Consider the following 22,040-nt stretch of genomic DNA (forward strand, 5'->3'; position numbering starts at 1 on the left):
TGGGGCACATGATGTTTTTGAAAAATGTAAAAAGATTAAATGAGATTAAATTCTGAGGTCACCTTAAGGACTGAAATTAGCAGCTAAAATTAACCTTAAACTCACCCTTCAGTGCAAAAGATAAAAAAAACTGTTAATGAAAACTTAAGGCTTCTTCATCGTGAAACCAGTCTACAGTTTAATGGTCTAATTTATCCTGGAATGAACGTTCTGTTATAATCTACTCACCCTAATTTCATTCCAAACCCATATGACTTACTTGTGTGAGAAATTTTAAAGGATGTTGCTCTTTTTTAATATAGGCCTAATGAAAGTTAATCTTCACCAAGACATGAGTCATCTGTCACCTGCCTAACATCTGTGACCCAATAATGTTTTTGTGATTTACATAAAACCATCTTACATAATGTAAAGAACATTCTAAGAAAATATAACCTTGATATCTTTAATATTTACTGAGTAGAGCATGTCAACGATGGAAATCAATGATTTAACTTTGATTTCCTCATAATTATTAATATGAGCCTGGATTTCACAGACTGGGTCACATCTCCTTCTGGGTTACACAGAACAAAGAAAGTCCTACAAGTTTGGAAAACATGAGAATGAGTTAAACGATAACAGAATTTGTGGCTAAACTATTCGTTTTTTAACACCATATTGAATACACGCTCTCCAATCACAGAAAAATCAGAATCTGGACACTTACTAAGATCAATATTCTGCTCTGTTAGAGAGGTGATGCCAAAAGGCTGAGACTAATATACAAAAAGCTGCTAATTTAATTCAGGATCCAGGTGACCTTAGCTTACAGTCCTTCTCTATTACCATGAACCTTAGAGTAGATTCGGTATTTAGTTTGATGCTAATGGAAAGACTGATTGACAGACACTGTTGGGCTTGCAACATTAATGTCATGGGTTCAATCCCAGGCAACACACATACTGCTAAAATGCATACCTTGAATTTACCATAAATTGCCTTAAATAAAACAATTTGCCAAATGCATACATTTTAGACCCATCGATTTTTACAGCCATAGTGTTTAATTTTAACACTTCTGCACTCTAAAAAAGTTGGGTTGTTTTTAACTCAGGGCTGGGTAACTATTGGACAGAACACTTTTCTGGGTTAAAATGATCCAAATAATGGGTTGTTTTTACCCAATTGCTGGGTTATTGTTAATCAACCATGTTAAAACAACCCAGCAGTTCGGTTAAAAAGTGAAAAAGTTAGATAAACTTTGGGAATGCCTCCAGGCATGAGTGCATCTGAATGTGTATATCAAATTCAACCAATAGTGGTGCGTAACATCACCGATGGGGTGAAGCAATGTCCACCTTTATCTTCACAGCTCAAGGTAAAAATCTTAATACATATTTTACATGTACTGTAAATGCTTAAAATTCATGTTCAGTGTGAAATTGAATCAAGTAATTTAATACACATGAGATTCTGAGGTCACCTTTAAAAATGAAATTAGCATCTAAGATTAACTTTAAACTCACCGTTCTGTGCATAAACGCTTCATGAAAACTTAAGGCTTCTTCATCGTGAAACCAGACTACAGTTTAATGGTCTAATTTATCCTGGAATGAACGTTCTGTTATAATCTACTCACCCTAATTTCATCCCAAACGCGCTTTGGAAACGTCTCCAGGCGTGGGTGCATCTGAATGTGTATATCAAATTCAACCAATAGTGGGGCGTAACATCAACGGTGGGGTGACATGGGAGCCAGGAAGTATAAAAAGGTGACCTGAAAAACGCCCTCACTATTTGAAATATTGCCAAAGACGGCTTAACAGGTACGCAGGAAGTATGGCAAGGAAGATGCAGCGTCTCGTTCCCTTCTCAGGGAACAAGTGTTAGATATGTATCCCCAAAAGTTTTTTTTTACTTAAAAATTAACTTTAGTTGGACTATTTAGGATAAAATTTAAGTTAAAACAACTTCATTTTTTTAAGGTGTTACCAATTTTTTTAAGTTGATCCAACTTTTCACTTTTTACAGTGTATTAAATTTTTTTTTAGCTCATAGATAAACTTTTATCCCGTACAAGGCTTATCCTAGTCCCAGACTAAAATGCATGTTTGAGCTGCCTTAGTTTAAAAACATCTTGCACTGACATATCCTAACATATATCAGTGCCATTGTTTTGTCTCAAGATGCACACCTGCATTGTTTTTTGTACTTAAATGTCCTAATACAACTAAGGTCTAGTCCTGGATTAATCTAAACCCTGTCTGTGAAACCGCACTATAAAGTTTATGTACACACTGGTGGAATGTGGCATTAAAGTTATAACAACAAATGCATGCTAAGGTCCAATACAGAAATAATAAATGACTTACAGTTCATTAAATAAATGATACAAAATGGAGGAAAATGATGGTCATTCTGGGTAGGAATGAAGGCTAACTTGGGGGCCGGGCAGATTCTGTTATTCTCAATACCTACATTGATTTCGGTGTGGAGTTTCTTGGGCAGAAGCCAGGGGCTAATGCAGTACCATCCTGCCACTCCCTGTCTGAAATGCAGAGGCATAAAGAAATATGGACATCTGTGCAGAGTTTTAAAACAGAGATCATTCTGTTTACAAGACCCCATAACAAAAAAACTCAAAAGTGCTTTCATAGATGCATAAGAAAATGTTTCTCATCAGCATTATCCTTTCTTCTATAATACACAAATGGGGCAATTGTTTGACATACAGTAAGAGTACAGAGGTATAAAATCAACTAACTTAGCCCAGATATTCTGAATATATCCGATAAGAAATAACTTCATATTGAGATTTCTGAATTTGAAATCATGCTCAAACACTTCTAGCAATAAAAACGATCATATTTTCTTCAAATTGTTTGACAACATCTGTACAACACAAGATGTTGTCATCTTTAATATTAGATTTTTTCCTATTTGTTTGGTTCATAAAAGCCATTAAATATTCATATAGTTTTGAGTACTCGAGCGCACTGGACTGATCCTAGGCTGACATCACAGTCTGAGATCATGTTTTATTATTAGGCCTGAGATGATAAATCATTTAGCTTGGTTTAAAGTGGCCATCTTCAGAAAGAGGGAGAAGGGCAAAAACCACCTCCCATCTCTATCTGACAAAACACCTAGAAGTCTAATCTCGGAGAAAGTGTCTCTTAAACACATTAGCTGCTCCTCTCATGACAGATAACATCCTCAGTTCCTCCATCACACATGAAAACATGTACTGTGTGGGGATAAATCCAATTACGCATCTCTGCTGCATGCCTATAAAGGTGTAATGTTTTTCTCGTGCCCAAATCCAATCAGCTGGTCGACTGTCCAGGGTGCCCTTGCAACGATTGGTCAAAGCGATCAGGAGGGTGGGGTGAGATGTCTAAGTAGGCGGGATTTGCATCGTTCAGGACAGCCCCCGTCCCAAGTCTGCCATACCCCTTTTGATTGTTTTGAGCGTGCTGCACGAAAGACTGTGAACAAGTGTGGATGGAGCGAGATATCTCTCCCTTCCTTTTCTTTGGTTTCTAGAGTTAGATGTGACTTTATTCGTGTACACCAGCTCTCAGACTTCGTCTGCATCCAGAGCAAGAACCAGGACGGGGAGACGAAGCAGGCAGCAGTGATATTTGTGCAGGACATCTCGTGCGAAAGAGACCCAGACGACAGCCACCATGTGTGACTGTTTTCACCTGGCGTTTCCCAACTGGCATGCGTCAGCCACTGGCAATGGGCACCCCTCTTTATTTTGCTTGTTCTTGTTCTCTGTGGCTTTTTATTACCTCTCTCTCTCTCTCTCTCTCTCTCTCTTTGTGTCTCACTTTGCATGCTCTGTGCTTGCTATTTTTATCTCTGCACACTGCAGCACTGGCAGGACAATATACACTTGCAGTTAGGCTGTGTGTGTTAGAGGAAGACTGGTGCTGAGCTTGTTGACAAGCATCACTGCGTATCTCTGCTGACATGACGCTGCACTGTGTGTGTTCTGGGTGTGTCTGCAGTAAAGTGGGCGTGGCTATGATGCTGTAGGCGTGTCAACAGAGTTATGCAGTGTTTTATTAACGACATCTGCAGTCGGGACTATGTGTGTTTACTGTATTTAGTGTCAATTTGAGATAAGATTATTTTATCTTATAATCTTTGTGTGATAAATCTAGTAATAAATTACATTATTTAAAAAATTTTTTTATTTTTATTATATTTATAAGTTGTGGAATAGTTTACATAAACTGTAGCACAAAATGTGGCAGGGTATTTCTATGGCTGTGTTAGATAATAAATTAGTTCAAAACAAATTTGGGAAATTAATATATAGTGCTAGTAAATACATTTATTCATTATACTGATATGTTTGAACTTTGGAGAGATACTTTGGCTCATATGCATCTCCCTAATTTTTTGAGGTTGCATTTCCCAAAATACTTTTAAATCTAACTGACCTGTTAACCAAATCATTCTGCTACCTTGTCTCTTTCAATTCAGGCAAATGGACACTTTTGTGTATCTGGTTCTAGTTTTCTCTGTGGCCTTGAGATTAACTTTAACCTTTTTAATATACAAAGAAAATGCTTAAAGTGACCTAATAAACAATAAAAGCATATTAGATGATTTACAGGATGCAATAAGCAACCAATCTCACCATACACTATCAGAAAAATGGTCCCAAGCTTTCACTTAGGCAGTACCCTTTAAAAAGATAATATGTACCATTTAGGTATATATTTTTGCACCAATATGTGCCTCTGAGGTACTTATATGAGCTCTTTAGGTACAAAGGTGTACTTTTTGAAAGGTTACCACCCCGAGAGCATTTTTAAACATTTTTCTGACAGTGTACAACAGATCCATGACAGTCTTATTATTTGAAGTGAGAATTTCATAAATTATTTAATTTAACCAAGCGTATACACTGGCTATATAGACACAAACTTTAGACTACTGCAGCTTTTCCATGTAGTTTATGTTTGTACTTTAAAACTGAATCTGCACGGTCCATATAAATGATTAAATACAACCTACAATGAATACTTTTTAAGACTTTTTAAGATAATTTTGGCAGGATAACATCTAAAAATAACATTCTGCTATAGATGTTGTGGGGTACAGCTCAAGGTCTTTGTATGCTGGTGAGATCTGAAATGTTGCCAGATCACACAGAAAATGAAGAGAAAGATGACCGCAGAGATTAAACACTTAGAATAGGAAATATACAGGTACCATAATGCCATCCCATAATGCCTGAAACATGATCACCACATTTTTTAAAGGTGAATTCCTGCACTTGCAATAATTTACAGTACACTCAACAGGATTCTTATTTTCACAGTGTCTACTAGACATTTTCAAATTAATTAAACACAAACAAAATTTAAACTTCTTCCAAATATACAACCACTGGGTGAAAGTACCATAGCGAGACCGAGAGATAGAGAAAGAGAGAGGCGCTTAAAATATGACCGCATCAGCAGATAAACATGTCCAGGTACTCATTGATTATATCCACTTAGAGCCCATTCCTCAAAATCAGCCATAAATCTCAGCCTCTCCTAATGTACTCTTACTAATAAATAAAGTATGATGTTAATGTTTGGGTTTTTCATGGTTCATGCATTTGGCTGGGGTGGAGCATTCCTAAAAAAATTGAAAAATTAAAAGGGTTTTTGTGTGGTCACCTGCTTTTATGAACCTGATCTTCAACCCAACATCTGCTAGCAAAATACTGTTTATTCAGTGTCAATACTGTTTTCAACCTAGAAAAGCAAAACAGTATGATTAACTTCCTGGCACATACAGTAAATGTATCAATTAATGTTCCTGCTTGATTGGAAACATGAGGAAGCTTGGTCCCATGTTCCTAATATGAATTAAATCCAATTCGGTTTCAGTTTATTTATCCCCCCGTCACCGAAATTCGATTATATTTTGAATACAAATGTCCTCTACTTGATTCTGAAAGAGACTTGTGTATGATGTTACAAGTGCAGGCCTGATTTCATGTCCCTGCTCCCTGTAACTTACTGAGCAGCTCATTAACCACATTAGACACAGAGCTCTGGGTTCTCCCAGGTGGCCACTTATATGGCAGAAAACAACCTCTAATGGCTGTGATCATGTGCTTACCTGCTTGCATACTGGATCAATAGTTAGGATACGCCAATATTTGTAGAACGCATACTTCAAATTCATCTGTTGTAACATTCCAAATTTTTAACTGGGAAAGACAAATATATTACATGCAACATTTGCAATACCCAACAGTTAAAGATACACTGTAAAAATGGTTGTTGACTCAAATGTTTGTGTTTAATTAAATGTGTAAGTCATGTGTGGCAAGCTACAACTTACAAAAACAAGTTAAACCAATTTGAAATGATTCGAGCTTTGTGACATGGTGCATTATCCTGCTGGAAGTAGTCATCAGAGGATGGGTACATGGTGGTCATAAAGGGATGGACATGGTAAGAAACAATGCTCAGGTAGGGCGTGGCATTTAAATGATGCCCAATTGGCACTAAGGGGCCTAAAGTGTGCCAAGAAAAATCCCCCACACTATAACACCACCACCAGCAGCCTGCACAGTGGTAACAAATTCTGAGTCGACCATCTGAGAGTCTCAACAGAAATTGAGACTCATCAGACCAGGCAACATTTTTCCAGTCTTCAACTGTCCAATTTTGGTGAGCTTGTACAAATTGTAGCCTCTTTTTCCTATTGAACAGGTGTTCCTAATAATCCTTTAGGTCAGTGTACATTACATTTATTTATTGCAAAATTACCAATGTATGGTATTTCTGCTGTTAGTTCTTAACTGCAAGCAATTCAGTGGGTTGATTTGGGATGTTTAATCTGTAATGTAATCTAATTAAATTTGATTTACTTATATAATTTAATTTAGGTAATTAGGAGTCCACCGTTCAATGAAGTATTAAGAAAATACGTTGTACTTTAAACCACAAGCTTAAATTACCCACAAGCTTAAATTATTTCTTAAATACAAATGAGTTTACTTAAGTTACTTTAAATGTGTATACCAGATCCATCATTAAACATAAAAAATGCACTTTTAAAAGTGTTTCTATCAGAAAATGAGTCTCTTGTGTGTACAAAAACATCCTTTAATTATATAAATTCATCTGTTATTCTTTGTGTAATCTCCTTTAAACCACAACAGTCACAAAAATGATTCATTCAATTTACCATTTTTTTTAAGGTAAGTGGTTGCAATCAATTTATTTAAGCTACATTTATTTTCTTGTTTAAATGTAGCTTAAATAAATTGATTGCAACCATTTACCTTAAAAAATTTAGTAAATTGAACTAATCATTTATTTCAGTGCAGGCTGCTGGGGATCCCCTATCAACGTGATGTCACATTGATTTCGCCTCACCCATAAGACTCCGCCTTACGAGCGCATAGTTCAACCTTCTGCCAGAGACACATGTTTTAAAGTAGTCCAAAGCACATGTGTAAGCGCTCTACCTCCTACTTTGCATACGGGGAGGGGAACAGAAGCTTTCGTTGCATTTAAAGAGACACACACAAAAACAGAACATTTTTCATTGCAGCCACAAATGGCCATGTTCAACATCATATAATGAAAGAAACTTTTCAGACCCATTCTGGGGATATTTTTATATTGCTGAAAATACTTAGGTTAGGGCCCTTTAAAGCGTTATATACTGTACAAAGTAAGCCATGGCACATTCCCTGCTCCCTTTGAGATTTTCGGAAAAGATTTGACCATGTAATTATTAGGTGCAAGCATGTACTGCATGGTACAGAGACTCCTATAAATCTTATCTGTGCTTTAATGCCATATAAACCTATATGGTGATTTCTCTATAAGTGGTTGCAAGGAAATGTCTTTGGCAGAGGGAAGTTTATGGTAAATGATCACATACCTAAACGATCCCTTTATTCTAAGTGTTTTATGGGAAATGTATTTCTTTATGATTGTTCTGAATATAGATTAAAACTACAAAAGCTTTTCTGTCTGTTATTAAATAATCAATATTATTAAACACCATAAGGTCATTTATTTCTATTTTTAAATATTACCACATCTGTAGATAATAATAACAGCTATATCAGTTTCAGTGTGCTTTTTTGTCTGCTTTATCATTCCCATGTTGATCTTATTGCTGGCAGTGTAAATCAAACCCTTTAGATCAATAAAGAGCCTCACTTTACAGGAAACAACAGACACAGGTAGAGACTGTCTGGACTATGTGGGAATATCTGCCAGGAAATCATGCTTACGAAATACACTCATAAATCGTGCCTTAGATTTCTGTATCTTTGCTTTTGTAACTTTTAGACTTACAAAACTGATTCAATGGTGACTTTGCAAAAATATGAACAAATATGTGAAGAGCTCTGATGCAAAAGCCGCTAAACGCTACCTTCGTCAAAAATGAGATAATGATACTGACCGAATGCTCTCAGCACATATTATACGTTCACCAAATACTTCAAATTGGCTTAATCCCGGCCTCAGGCTATTCAGATTACTGGTTTGTTTGCAAAATCCATTAAACGCCAGCAAACTTTCAACCAAGTTCTCTAGGTGGATGGAAGAAGACGTTAAAAGAGGTTTACAGAATATTTTCATCAAATGTTTAGCCTTATACCGTTATTCAGACAGTCACATTTGTTAAATACCAATGCAATGACTAAAGTGACATTTGTGAAAATAAGGCTTTTCAATTACTGACTAATAACCTATTAATTGCCATTAAAATAAAATTACTGAACTTAAACATAATGCTTATTTACAAGAAAACATGTCAGACGCACTTAGAGGACTTTGCATCGGAACTCTTCATATGATGATGCAGATGATATCTGATAAACAGCAGACTCTTGGCAGTTTCGAAAGATTCTTAAATTTCGACCATGAAACAGAAATATAATTCACCTTTGGCTTACCAGACGAAATTTAAAACCTTTCAAACATCTTGACAGCGCTCTCTTTGCAAGTGCTAATTCTGCATTTCTTATCACAACAGGCAATGGGCACAGGCTCAGGGGTCCAGAGCAAGAAACAGAAGAAGATTTGGTGAGTTTTCATGAAATATAGCATATTCAGCAATAATGTTTATTTAAAGAACTTTATAATCTGTCATTTATGTACTGTAACAGGTATGTGAGGAGCCTGAAGTTTTAGAGGAGGAAAGACCTCGACCTCAGGGTTCCTCTCCTGTCGAGGAATTTCCAACCACAGAGAAATATGTCAAACAGGTGATTTATACATTACACAACACTGATTTTTTATCTTTAACTACATGTAGATTTGTTGTGTATTCACTATAACAATTTCCCCAGGCTGAGGGTGACTTCTATGACTCGCCCACTAAGAGCTCCAAAAAAGGCAAGAAGAGTTTCGGGTCAATGTTTGACAAGCGTTCCTCTGGCAAGATGAATAAAAACGAAGAATCAGAAATGATAGTGAAGACAGTAAAGGGAGGCTGTGCTGAAGGTCTGGTTGTAAGTGGAGGGGGAAAGGATGGTATCTTTATCAAGGAAGTAAAAAAAGAGTCACCCGCCTCAAAGCATTTAAGTGTGAAAGAAGGTGAGAAAGCGTGCTCATTATGAATTCACAAGATAAATTTGGTCGCCACAAATGAATTTGTTTTCTTCCATATGATGTTTCAGGTGATCAAATACTAAGTGCTACAGTATACTTCGATAATGTATCATATGAAGATGCCCTCCAGATTCTTGAGCATGCCCAACCATATAAAGTGGAGTTTTGTCTAAAACGCAAACCGGCTCCAACAAGAACCCAAGAAGATGCAGAGACAACGAGGCCGGGTGTAACCATTGTAATTATAACACTGGCTTTCATTTTCAATAACAGAATATTAAGCTTTTTAGACATCTGTTGATCTCTGTTTCTTTGATGTTTCACAGGGTGAGGAGGCTGGGGAAGAAGACGATGCAGGACCAGAAATGAGAGGTCGGAGAAAGTCAAAAAAGCAACACGATCGAATTTCTTGGCCCAAATTCCCTTCCTTTACCAAGGGACAAGGGGCGAAATTCAAGAGATCTCACAGCACCTCTGAAGCCGAGGAACAGAGGAAATTAGAGATGAGCCCTACGACGAGTGACACAGAGTCACCTCTTAAGTCTCCGTTAAAATCTCTAGATGATAAAGACAAGAAAAAGATGCACAAAAAGAAGCTTAAGATGAGGATGACAGGTCGCAGAAGCAAGTCTGTTGAAGAGACTCCCGAAAATGCAGAAGAGACAGAGGACGTGGAGGTTTTGAATAACCAAAATATTATGAATATAGATGAAGAGCACAGCTTTCACGAGTCGGTGACTAATTTGGTAGAGATTCCAAATATGTTAGATGAAGCTGATAAGACTGAGTCTATCAAAACAAGAAATGAATTTACGTACCCAACTTTGCCAGTGACAGAGTCACTGCATAAGGCTGAGCTCATCACCTTGGACAATACATTAAAGACTACAGATATCACAGCTGCTTTAGGGGAAGAAAGGAGAGAAATGTCTGAATTAAAGGTTAGTATACAAGGCAAGGACAAATCTGAAATAGGAACAGACACCCAATTGAAATCTTTCTCAAGCGGGATGGGAACTTCAGATCCATCAACAATGATCAGTGTTGTGGCCAGTCCCAACCTACTATCGCAAGATGAGGTAGTGGGGCATCAAGTGGATTCTGATATGAAGCTAGAAAACAAAGAGATTTTCGAGAAGACCCATGAGCTAGAAGAAACCGACATGAACGTGCCTAAAACTGATGTAGACAAATCCCCGATGACTGGCAGTGATAAGGGAAAGAAAGAAAGAAACATTCTTGAAACAGAAATTTATGGGATTCGAACCAGAGGTCCACTGGCAGACATAGCCATATCAAGTCATTTCGCACCAAATAGATTTGACTTTACATCATCAGACCCTTTCGCTTTTGAGATTAAAAGAGTCACTGACACTCAGAAGCAAAGCACTTCAAGACCGGTTATATCCCAGCCAAAACCAAATGCTCTGGAGTCACAAAGAGCAAATACTGATGCCATTCTAGGTGATCTTGGTAAAACATCAAAGTTTGAACTGCCTAAGGTGGATATGTCTAAATTTGAACACCAAGAAACAATAACTATTAAACAGAGAGACCCAACCAAAGCCCCTGTCCTAAACAGAGAGGAAATAGAGATTCCTGGAAGAGAGGACAAAAGGTCAAAAGACAATTATCAATCTCCAAAAATTAAAGAAACAAAAGTTGAGAAGATAATAAAAATCTCTAAAGCAGGTCATACTAAGAGGGTCCCTGAAGAGTTTAATGTTGATGATGTAAAGGAAGCAGTATCAAAATTTCCATCATTTAAATTACCTGAGAGAGACATTACAGGGGTCCTTGTACAGAGAGAAGTCGCAATGATGGAAATGAAGACTGGCTTGACACCTAAAGGATCCCCTTGTAAAATCTCAAGCATTAGCACTGAAATAGCATATGTAAGCCCTGGAAAGCCTGAAACGGTTAAAGAAGTAAAACAGACACCTTCTTCTATTGTTACAAAAGATGAAGTAAACATATTACCACAACCTGAACTCTATCTGCATGATGAAACAGATATAAATGAGAACAAAACAGGCCGATCAAAAAAAGCCCAACAATCCAAAACTGGCAAAATGTTATCAAGGGATGATAAAATAAGTACTTCCCCTGATGTTAAAGTTAAACTTCCAAAGCGTGAAGACATTGAAATACCAGGAATGGAAGCAAATGAGCAAAAAATCAAAACAGAAGTAGGCACACAAGACGAAGCTGTGAAAGACTATACAGATGTAACTGAAAAGTCAAATATCAAACCAGTCAGAAAAGGACATGAAAAGAAATCTAAGAAAGCAAAAGTGTCCATGCCAAGTTTCGAAATCGCGAAACCTGACATTCGTATCCCAGATATTAGAATAGAGTTACCAAAAAAGGCCACCTCATCTAAAAGTGATGACATGAAGGAGAAGATGCACCTTGATGAAACAAAACAAATGATAGAGAGTGATCAAATGCAACATTGTGAAGCTAGCACAGCTACTGTTACTAAAGTCCCAACCCAAGACATAACTCAAGATCTTAGGGCATCTGATAATAAAGACGTGAAGATTACTGAGCCATCTCTGGCCAAGGCAGAAATCACAGGTAAAGACACAAACAAAGACTGGGGTAAGATAAAGATGCCAAGTATAGATCTTTCTCTTCCAAAAGTAAAACTCACACTGACAGAGGGAAAGTCAAAGCATAAGGATACTGGACTCACAAAGCCAGAAACTGATGCTAGTGTTGAGTTTAGCAAAGACCAAAAATCCAGCGAGTCAGCAGCGCTCACTAAAGAAAGTGTTGAGGATGTTGACATGAAGGTTGAGGATGTAGAAGATGTACAAGACGGGACAGGATTGATTGAGATTGATGGAAAAACTGAGGTGGAGCAGAAAGCAGAAATGAAAGAATCAGAGGTTAAAATAAAGAAAAGAAAAATTTCTTTTCCCAAGTTTGGATTTTCGAAATCAGATAGTAAAGTGTCCGATGCTGAAAAATCTCACCCAACAGCAGAAGGCTCATTAAAAGAGGGAGATGCCGATGTAACAGAAACAGATGTTGAAAATAAGACCAAGGAGGTAGAGGCTGATATAAAGGATTCAACAGATTCTCCATCAAGATTTAGACTCCCAACAATTAAATTTCCAAAATTTGGGGTTTCATTTTCAAAAACATCCGATGGTCAGACTGATATTCAAATGCCTGATGCCAGCACAAAGGAAACAACAGGACTACCTGACATAAAAAGCCCAGAGATTATTATTAGTGTTTCTAAACCGGAATTGTCTTTGCCAGAAGGAAAAACAGAAATAACAGATATTACCATTCCAAAAGTAGATGTTGATTCAGAACAGAAAAAAGAAATTAAAATATCTTCAGAACTTTCCCTTTCTAAACCAGAGGTTGGTCTGACTGACCATGAGATTGATGGGGAGGTTATAACTGTTGAATTATCAAAACCAGACATCAAAGCTGTGGCAACAGATGTCAGTCTTCCACAAGGTGATTTCTCCATTCAAGAAGGCAAAATGGAAATTAAAGAGCCCATTGTGAGTTTCACTGTTTCAGAGGATGAGGCTGAACAAAAAGATCTAACAGTTGGCAGCACACAAATAAAGTTTAAACTCCCCTCTATCAACTTACCAAAGTTTGGAGGTAAAACATCCAAGGTAGTAAAAGATATGCCAATGATAGATATAGATGCTGAAGAACCTGATGTAAGACTTCCAGAGGCAGAAATAAGCATGGAACTAAAAGATGAGGCACCACTGGGTGAAATTAAGGAACCACGTGTGACCACAGAAGGTCATGATGAAGGTCACAGTGTGGACATGAAAGCTGAAGATGTAAAGCCTAAAAAACAAGAGGGTACATTTAAACTGCCAAAAATTGGGTTTTCAAAGTCAGATGCTCTGGCTTCCGAAGCTGTTTTGAGTCTTCCAAAAATTGATGCCTCCAAACCAGCAGATAGCACTGATTATGAAGAATCAATCAAAGAGACAAAAGAGTCTAATGCTGAGTCTGAACAAGATGAAGAAAAACTCAAAGGATCTCCGACAAAATTTAAACTTCCGACAATTAAGTTTCCAAAAGTTGGTGTCTCTTTAACAAAGACAGCAACTGCTGACCATGACAATCAAATGCCTGAAGTCACCAAAGATAAACCTACCATGGAAATTAAATTGCCTGAGGCTGAGTTGGCTGGAGATTTGCCATCATTACCTGAAATGGAAAGATCAAACATTATTCTCAGTCTATCTGAAGAAAAGCCTGACAATGCTCATTATGAAATGAAGACATTATCTACAGAACTTGCAATTTCTAAACCACATATAAAGATGGGCCTTGTAGACCATGGTTCGGCTGAAGAGTCAGCTATAGAAGATTCTGTAGTTGATACTGAAGTCAAACTTACTTTAGTTACAGAAGATGCAGACATACCCGAAGCCAAAGATAAAGAGAGTGAGACTAAGATAAAGAAACACAAAATATCATTTCCAAAATTTGGATTTTCCAAAGCTGAGACTAAGCACCTCGATGTTGATACCAGTGTCAAAACAGAAAGAAAACATATGCCAGAAACTGAGACCAAAGACACTGAGGAGGCAGTTCCTGCTCCAGAGCTTGAAGTCCAGTTGAAAAATAAAGGTACTACTGGTTCTCCATCCAAATTCAAGCTTCCGACAATTTCGCTCCCAAAATTTGACATTTCAATTTCAAAGACAGAGGAAGAATCCCATGGCAAGGCTGATGATGTAGAAAAGTCAGAGAGAAAAGCAACATCACAACAAAAAGATTTAGAGATATCTAGAGATACAGAAACTCAAGATACAGAACCATCAAAATTACATTTTGAAGGCCTACCAGGGGATGCTGAAATAAAGGATAAAGAAACTGATCATCAAAGTCATGGGAGTCGGTTTATGACAACCAAATTTGAATTTTCATTTCCAAAGCTAAAAAGACCAGAAAGTAAAAAGGGTGCTACAAAAATGGTTGACAATGTAGAAAAACCTGAAGGTACACATGACATAGAAATGGAAAGTCAACCTGTTGATGGAAAAGCAGATGTGAACTTGGAATATGAGCTTTCTAAACCAGACATTGAAGCTCCAGAGGTCAATGTTATGAAAGAGGATGTGTCTATGACAACAGGTGAAGTAGATGTGAAACAACATGAGCCTGACATAAAAACTCATACAAAGACCAAACGAGGTTCACCAATCAAGTTCAAAGTTCCCTCATTCAAACTACCCAAATTTGGAAGCTCAGCCTCAAAAGTAAAACCTGAAGTAACAGATGTTACTGGAGAGGCACATCTTTTAGAGGCTGAAGTTGTACTCACATCACTAGACATTTCAGATGGAAAGATTGACCTTACTGTGTCCAATCAAGACTTGGATTTTGAGCAGCCAACTGTAGATACTGCTGACATTTCTTTACCAGATACAAAATCTGGAAAACCTGAGTTTGAAGATGAAGTACCTCAAGAATCTGATTCAATGGGAAAGAAGACCAAACAAACAGATTTTTCACTTCCTAAATTTCAAAAACCTGACATCTCCACACCAGAAGGCAGCGTAGACCCAGCAGAAACAAACATAGACATAAAAGTGTCACAGATGGAGTCTGGCCAAAAAGACTCAATTTTTGGCTCCCCAACAAAGTTTAAACTCCCTTCAATCAGCTTCCCAAAATTTGGAGGTAAATCACAAAAAGTAGCAGTAGATACTAAAGCAGCAGAATCAGAAATAGAGGCCACCAACACAAAAATTGATAGTTCTCAACTAGAGGCAGACTTTGAAGTACATCCATCCAATATTGAAATTGAAGACACTAAGGGGAGTGCAGACGTACCTGTGGTTGACTCCAAAGGCTTAGAAGTAAAAAAGAAGAGATCAGGCTTTTCATTTCCCAAATTTGGGTTTTCTAAACCAGAAATTACACCTCCAGAACTTGATGTCAGCGTACAAAAGACTGATGTATCCATACCTGAAAGCATTGTGCATGTAACAGATCAAACAGCAGAAATTACACTTCCAATGGTAGGAATGGAAGCCGAACAGAAAGATCTTACAATTGTTGGTTCCCCCCCAAAAATTGAAATGCCTTCAGTTAACCTCCCAACATTTGAAGTCAAAACTTCCAAAGATACAGTTCATTTATCATCAGAAATTAATGTTCCTGAACCAGAAATTAAAGTGTCAGCACAAATACCAACAACTGACCCAGCAATAAGAGAAAAGGAGGTTGATATGTTTGCCACAGGAGGTAAGGTAGTAATACCCTCAGCTGATACTGACATTCAATATATATCCATTGAGGGTAAAGCAGACATACCTGTAGCCGACTCAAAAGACCTGGATGTGAAACTGAAAAAACCAAGCTTTTCACTTCCAAAATTGGGATTTTCAAAGCCAGATATTAAAGAGCAAGAAGCTGATGTTAGTCAACCAAGGATTGACGTGTCTATGGTTGAAGGCAACATACCTGTTGTAACTGAAATAAGTTTTCCAGAAACAGGAGAGATGGAAACCATTGACACTAAAACAAATGTGGACATCAAGATACCCTCTGTTAATGTGGACATTAAAACCAGAGGGGTTGACATTGATGAGTCGGAGATCAAGTTTAAGCTGCCAAAATTTGGAATTGGCATGCAAAAAGTAAAGGAGTCAGAGACGAAATATAAAGAAACAGAGACTGGCCCACTATTGGAAAATGAGGTACAAGAGCCTGAAGGTGCAATTCAAGATGAAACTATTAAAAGAGAAGCAGACAATGTTGAAATGGATTCTAAAGGGATAAAGGTTAAACTTCCCAAAATTGGATTTTCAAAACAAGAGCTTAAGTCTCCTGAAGTAGACATTAGTCTTCCCAAAGTTGACATAGACATATCAATGGGAATTGCTGATTCACAACAATCTGCAGATATTGCATCTCCAGAAAAAGAAACTGATTTGAAGGATGATGCAGTGATTGGCTCTCCTTCCAAATTTAAACTTCCAACTTTCAATTTCCCAAAATTTGGAATCAAATCTTCAAAAAGCACAGTAAAGAGTCCAACAGTAAATGTAGACGCAGGGCCTGAAGTTAGCCTTCCTGAAGAAAACATTACAATATCATCAGAAGTACCAACCATTGATATAAAAGAGCCAATAGTAGAAGTTGAGGATATATCCACTGAGATAAACATTAAGGGTAAAAACATTGATAAGGAGCAAAAAGAGGGAAAATTTAAGCTTCCAAAATTTGGCATCGGTCTCCCAAAAATTAAAGGTCCAGAAAGTAAAACCCTCACTGATTCAGAAGAGAAAGGGGATTTATCAGCAGACATTAAAGAGCCAATGTTATCCAGTGAAACAGTGGAAGTGGATAAAGAGGCTAAAAGTACTGAACTTGACATAGAAGAAAGTCAATTAAAACTTCCAAAATTTAAAAGTCCAGAAATTGACATAAATATTCCCAAGGTAGAGGTTTCTCACACAGACACTAAAAAAGCTACGCCCTTAAATGCAGAAGATCTTGTGGTTGAAGAACCAGCAGGTTTGAGTTCTAAGGAAGTAACTGTAAAAATAAAAAAGCCAAGCTTTGCATTTCCAAAAATTGGATTTTCAAAATCAGATGGCAAGGCCCAAGACATCCAGGTAAGTGAATTAACGGCAGATATATCCTTTCCAGAGGGCTCTGTAAAAATAGAAGATAGTGATAAAGATATTAAGTCACCAGAAGGTGAAACTGAAATAACAAGTCCACAATTTGGCTCTCCAACTAAATTCAAACTCCCCACAATAAAATTACCCAAATTTGGGCTTTCCGCTTCCACAAAGGTTTCCAAAGGTGAAGTTAAAGGTGAGGAGGTAGAGACACAGAAGATGGATCCTTTAGATGACAAAACTGGAGCAACTGATACAACCTCTGTTGATACCAATATAAAAGCAAATTTAGATAACCAAGATGGACAAGATATCAAATTTAAACTTCCCAAATTTGAGATTTCATTACCCAAAGTAAAAGGCCCTGAGGTAGGAGTTGCTACAAAAGAGTTAAAGACAGAAGCACCTGAAGTTGGGATCAGTGAATCAGACACAAGTGCCCCAAAAGCAGACACAGATATACAACAGGGAAGTGCCAGCATTCAAAAAACAGAGGCAGAGGCAGAGTTGAAAGATGATAAAGCTGTTACAGGTTCTCCAAGCAAATTCAAATTACCTTCTTTTAAAATGCCCAAATTTGGAATTTCAACTCAAAAATCGTCTGATGTAAAAACAGATGTGACAGAGGCAGACGAACCAAATATTAAAACTGACCTAAATGTTGACAACAAACCTATAGTTTCTAAAGATATACACATAGAGGGCGAAATTAAAGAAACTACTGAACAGGGTCAAGAGGTTGCTGTTAAAAAAAAGGATGGCGATAAAGGCTCACCGAGTAAATTCAAACTGCCTAGCATTAAAATGCCAAAGATGAACTTTTCGAGAACAAAATCTCAGGATGAAGATGACACAACAATAAAGGCCAGTGCTCCAGAAATAAAAATAGAACTCAAAGATGATTTACAAGGGCCTGAAAAATCACCTACATTTACAAGGCCTGCCCATGGGGATGGCTTTGAAGTTGAGTTTAATGTTCCAACACTAGAGGAAATGGAAACACAAAAGGACAAACCATCCGAAATGAAAGATTCTGAGCCTGAAACCAAAGTTGAGGAATCAACAGAACATAAAGACAAATCAAAGTTTAAGTTCAAATTTCCAAAATTAGGATTTAGCCATTCCTTAGATGAAAGTGATAAATTAGACGACACTAAGGTAGAAGAGAGCACAAAGCATGATGAGGCTCCAGTAGATCAGAAAGTAGAAGATAATAAAGAACAATCAAAAACTAAGAAGGGTGGCTGGTTCAAATTTTCCTCTCCAACCAAAACTGCAAAAGTCAATAAGAATGAAACTGTTCAGACACCTGAAGAGGCAGAGAAGAGACCAATAAATGAAGATGTTGAGAAAGAAACTAACAAGGTAGATGAGGAACCTGAAAAGAGCCCAATGAGTGAGATTGTGGAGGAGAATATTAGCCCAACATTGTCCATAAGGTCATCTGAAGCTTTTGCTGATATAAGTTCCGCATTAAACACTCAGTCTTCCCCTACAAAAGTTAAAGTCAAATATGCCGAACCTGCTGCCGCAGTTGGGGTCAACGATACACATGTTCAAAGCGATGTTGTGACTTCCACAGCCAGATGTGAACTAATATCAATGGAGCCTCACCAGCCAGAGAAAGTAAATATCCCATTCTCGTCCGATATGTCCTCAACCTCAGTGGACACTCTTAAACAGATGTCAGGGGAAATTCATGTCATCACTTCGAATATACAAGCTATACCAGAAACACAGCAAGCGGCAATCCTTACTAGTTTAGATGCCCAAGGAATTCACACCTCGCCTTTAGAAGTTACACTAACATCGGACTCGGTGTTGACAGTGGAGGAAACCAGGGTGCAAAGTACAAAGCACACTTTGGTAGAAAAGCATGTTGTGAAAGAGACGTCAAGTGATGACAAAGCGACCATAATTGTGACACGTACAACACGTGTATTTGAGGGAGACTCTGCAGAACCTATTTCTGATGAGACAGCTTCTTCAATTCGTAGGCTGAGAGACACAGTGCACATTGAAAAAATGAGGTTCTTTGATAGTGTAGCGACAACTGAAGAAGTTCAAGTAACAAGCTCTGAAATATCTTTAAGACATATGGATTCATCTACTGAGGAGAATGGGGAGAAGTGAACATAAGATTTGGCTGAGATGTAAATCAAATTAGGTGAATGTATGCTTTTGAATGTATTTGAATGCAGTTTCTTCTCTATAATCATATTAGCCGGCTGAATTGAAATGCTATCAAGCAAAAGAGTTGGGGCGGCGCTGACACTTATTTATTAACATACAGTATCACAAAGTATTGTTTAGCTTATAGATTTTAAGCATATGAGAGATTTCAAAATATATATCAATTCAAAGAATATATATATATGTACTGGATAACCTGGAAAATTATCATTTAATTTGTGGGTTGTTAGTGTGCTGTGTTGTAAAACTTTTATCTTGGGAATATTGTTTACAGTGCAAACAGTGCAAAAGTTATATCCAAGCAAACACTATTTAAACAGATATATTCACAAATAAAGTTAATTATATAGCAGATGTGGCTTTTAAAGACAGGAATTTACTGGCATTTATTTCTCTGAGGTTAAAAAATGTGCATATCAAATCTGTCTCTGCAGCTTTGAAAAAAATAAAACGAATTATGTAAATATATTTTATTTAGTTGAAAGTCTCTCTGCATATTTTAAAATACAAATCTTTTTCGTAATAAGCGATGATTTTTGCTAAGTGTATTAATGTTTTGCTAAGTGTATTAATGTTTTGCTAATCATATTAATGTAAGAGAAACACTTTAACTGGTCACTGCAAAAAGAATAAAAAGTGAAATGATGCTTATGTCTCTGATTTAGTATATTCTTAAAATGTTTTTACTGTTATCTACTTAATTTTATTGGTGAAACATTTTTACACAAAAAATAGTATGAGTCATGCAACACTATACAACACTGTTTAACTTATGATTAAACTACATGTTCTACATGTTCGTATAATTTATATAATATGCACGCACCTATTTCCAACATAACACATGGCAGGGATTTGGACGTGGATGAACCCAAGTGCAGACACGTATTACAGGAATTTATTAAACAAAACAGGAAAAACAAAACCCACAAGGCAAATGAACAGAACAAACTCTAATAAACACAGAACTACACTAAACATAACATATTAACAAAACACTAAACTTTAACTAGAACACACTACACTTAACTTAACTTGAACTGGAACACACTAAAAACAACGACTGGCATGAAACAACATAGTAACACAGACGAACCTGTACTGGACGACAAACACAAAGACTCTTAAATAGGGACAAAATAATTACATACACCTGAAAATAATCACAAGTAAGGGATCGGGAAAAAGTGACGAGACCCGGGAAATGCGTGGTCAGAATAACCCAATACTAAAACCACGCATCTCCCACATAGAACATTGTAGTGTCAGGACCCTGCCATACTGAACTAGACCTAAATACAAAACAAGGATCTGGCAGGATCCTGACAACATAAGTCTTACTTACCGCATGCAACTCATGACCCGGTTAGGACTTTTCAATGAAAATAAACTATATCCATTGTTTCCATAAGGCTGGCTTTCTTCTCCTTACATCCAAAAACACACTTCTTTTTTTAATTTTGAAATTAAACAAAGCTGTGGCGTGATGTGATGTTTGTAAGTTCTAGCGTCTCCCACTGATTGACGGGTGGGCGGGGTTTTCCGGGGGAAGTGCCCATAAAAAGAAGTGATACATATAGAAACCCCTGAGACGTCAGCTGAGCCTGTAACCGAAACTTGTACGAACCATGGCGAAGTGCATTCGGCACAGAAATACTCTGTTACACACCCAACTGCTTTTTTGACACTTATGTTTAGCATTAGAAAACAACTCTAAGGGCCCTATCTTGCACCCAGCGCAATTGACTTTGTCAGTGACGCATGTATTATTCGTATTTTGCACCGGTGCACAGCGGTGTTTTCCCTCCACAGACGCAAGTCGGCAAACTAGGGAATGAACCTGATGCTATTTTGCAGTTTCAAAAAACAATTGCGCCACTGACCAGAAAAAAATAGTCTAAAGTCAGTGGCGCATTGCGCGTGGTTCACTATGCTATTTTAAGGGCGCATGCTTGACAATAATGTATAGCGTGCACAACGCGTACCCACTTTGCTTATCTAATCTACACAGATGCAACAGTTATTTTTGCAAATCATAAATTGTTACAATAAAAAATATTAACACATGAGATAAGGGAAATCATTGTGGTGATAGTTTTTATTTATTGTGTGGCTGCTTTAAAAAATTCTCACGCAAATAAGGTTTAAGTTTGTTGTGTGGCTGTATTACGTTTATTTTATGTAAATAATAATTAAAATGTTTTTATAAGAAACCTTAATGTATGTGAACTTGATTTGTAAGTGTACTTTGGGGTTGGACTGGTTGCGTTTCTTGGCTTTCAGCGGTGAGGGAGGACGCAGTGATGTCCTCTGCTGGCGTAAGGTCATGTGTAGAGGCAGATCCACCTCCCGTTACACGGCGTGCCCGATTTATGATGGCAAGCTTGGGATTCCTCCGTCTCCTGACATCATTGTAGCGCTTGCGGCGCAACGTCCTGGGGATGCCAGCTGATGAGACAATTGTGGCTATTTCCTCTCACGCCTGTTGAACCGACGCTGATTTGGGCGGGTTTCTCCCATCCCCATACAAAACAACTTCTCTGTCTTTGACTGCTCTAACAAGAACGTCGGTCTCCTCGGCTGTGAACCGCTCCTGGCGTGCGCCTGGTAAATCCGTCAAAATAATAGC

The 22,040-nt window shown here is 37.5% G+C and overlaps 1 protein-coding gene across 1 annotated transcript; it reads left to right on the forward strand.

The window, feature by feature from the left end:
* The first annotated feature begins 3,269 nt into the window (after window positions 1-3,269).
* On the forward strand, window positions 3,270-20,057 carry LOC129415922 (uncharacterized). The gene is made up of 6 exons (XM_055170108.2): window positions 3,270-3,723; window positions 9,007-9,056; window positions 9,140-9,238; window positions 9,323-9,569; window positions 9,653-9,822; window positions 9,911-20,057. Exons 1-6 carry the CDS (start codon window positions 3,672-3,674, stop codon window positions 19,349-19,351), a joined length of 10,059 nt encoding a protein of 3,352 aa, XP_055026083.2. The 5' UTR covers window positions 3,270-3,671; the 3' UTR covers window positions 19,352-20,057.
* The last annotated feature ends 1,983 nt before the right edge of the window (window positions 20,058-22,040 follow it).

This window comes from Misgurnus anguillicaudatus, chromosome 11 (genome assembly GCF_027580225.2).
Source record: "Misgurnus anguillicaudatus chromosome 11, ASM2758022v2, whole genome shotgun sequence".
Lineage (NCBI taxonomy): Eukaryota > Metazoa > Chordata > Actinopteri > Cypriniformes > Cobitidae > Misgurnus > Misgurnus anguillicaudatus.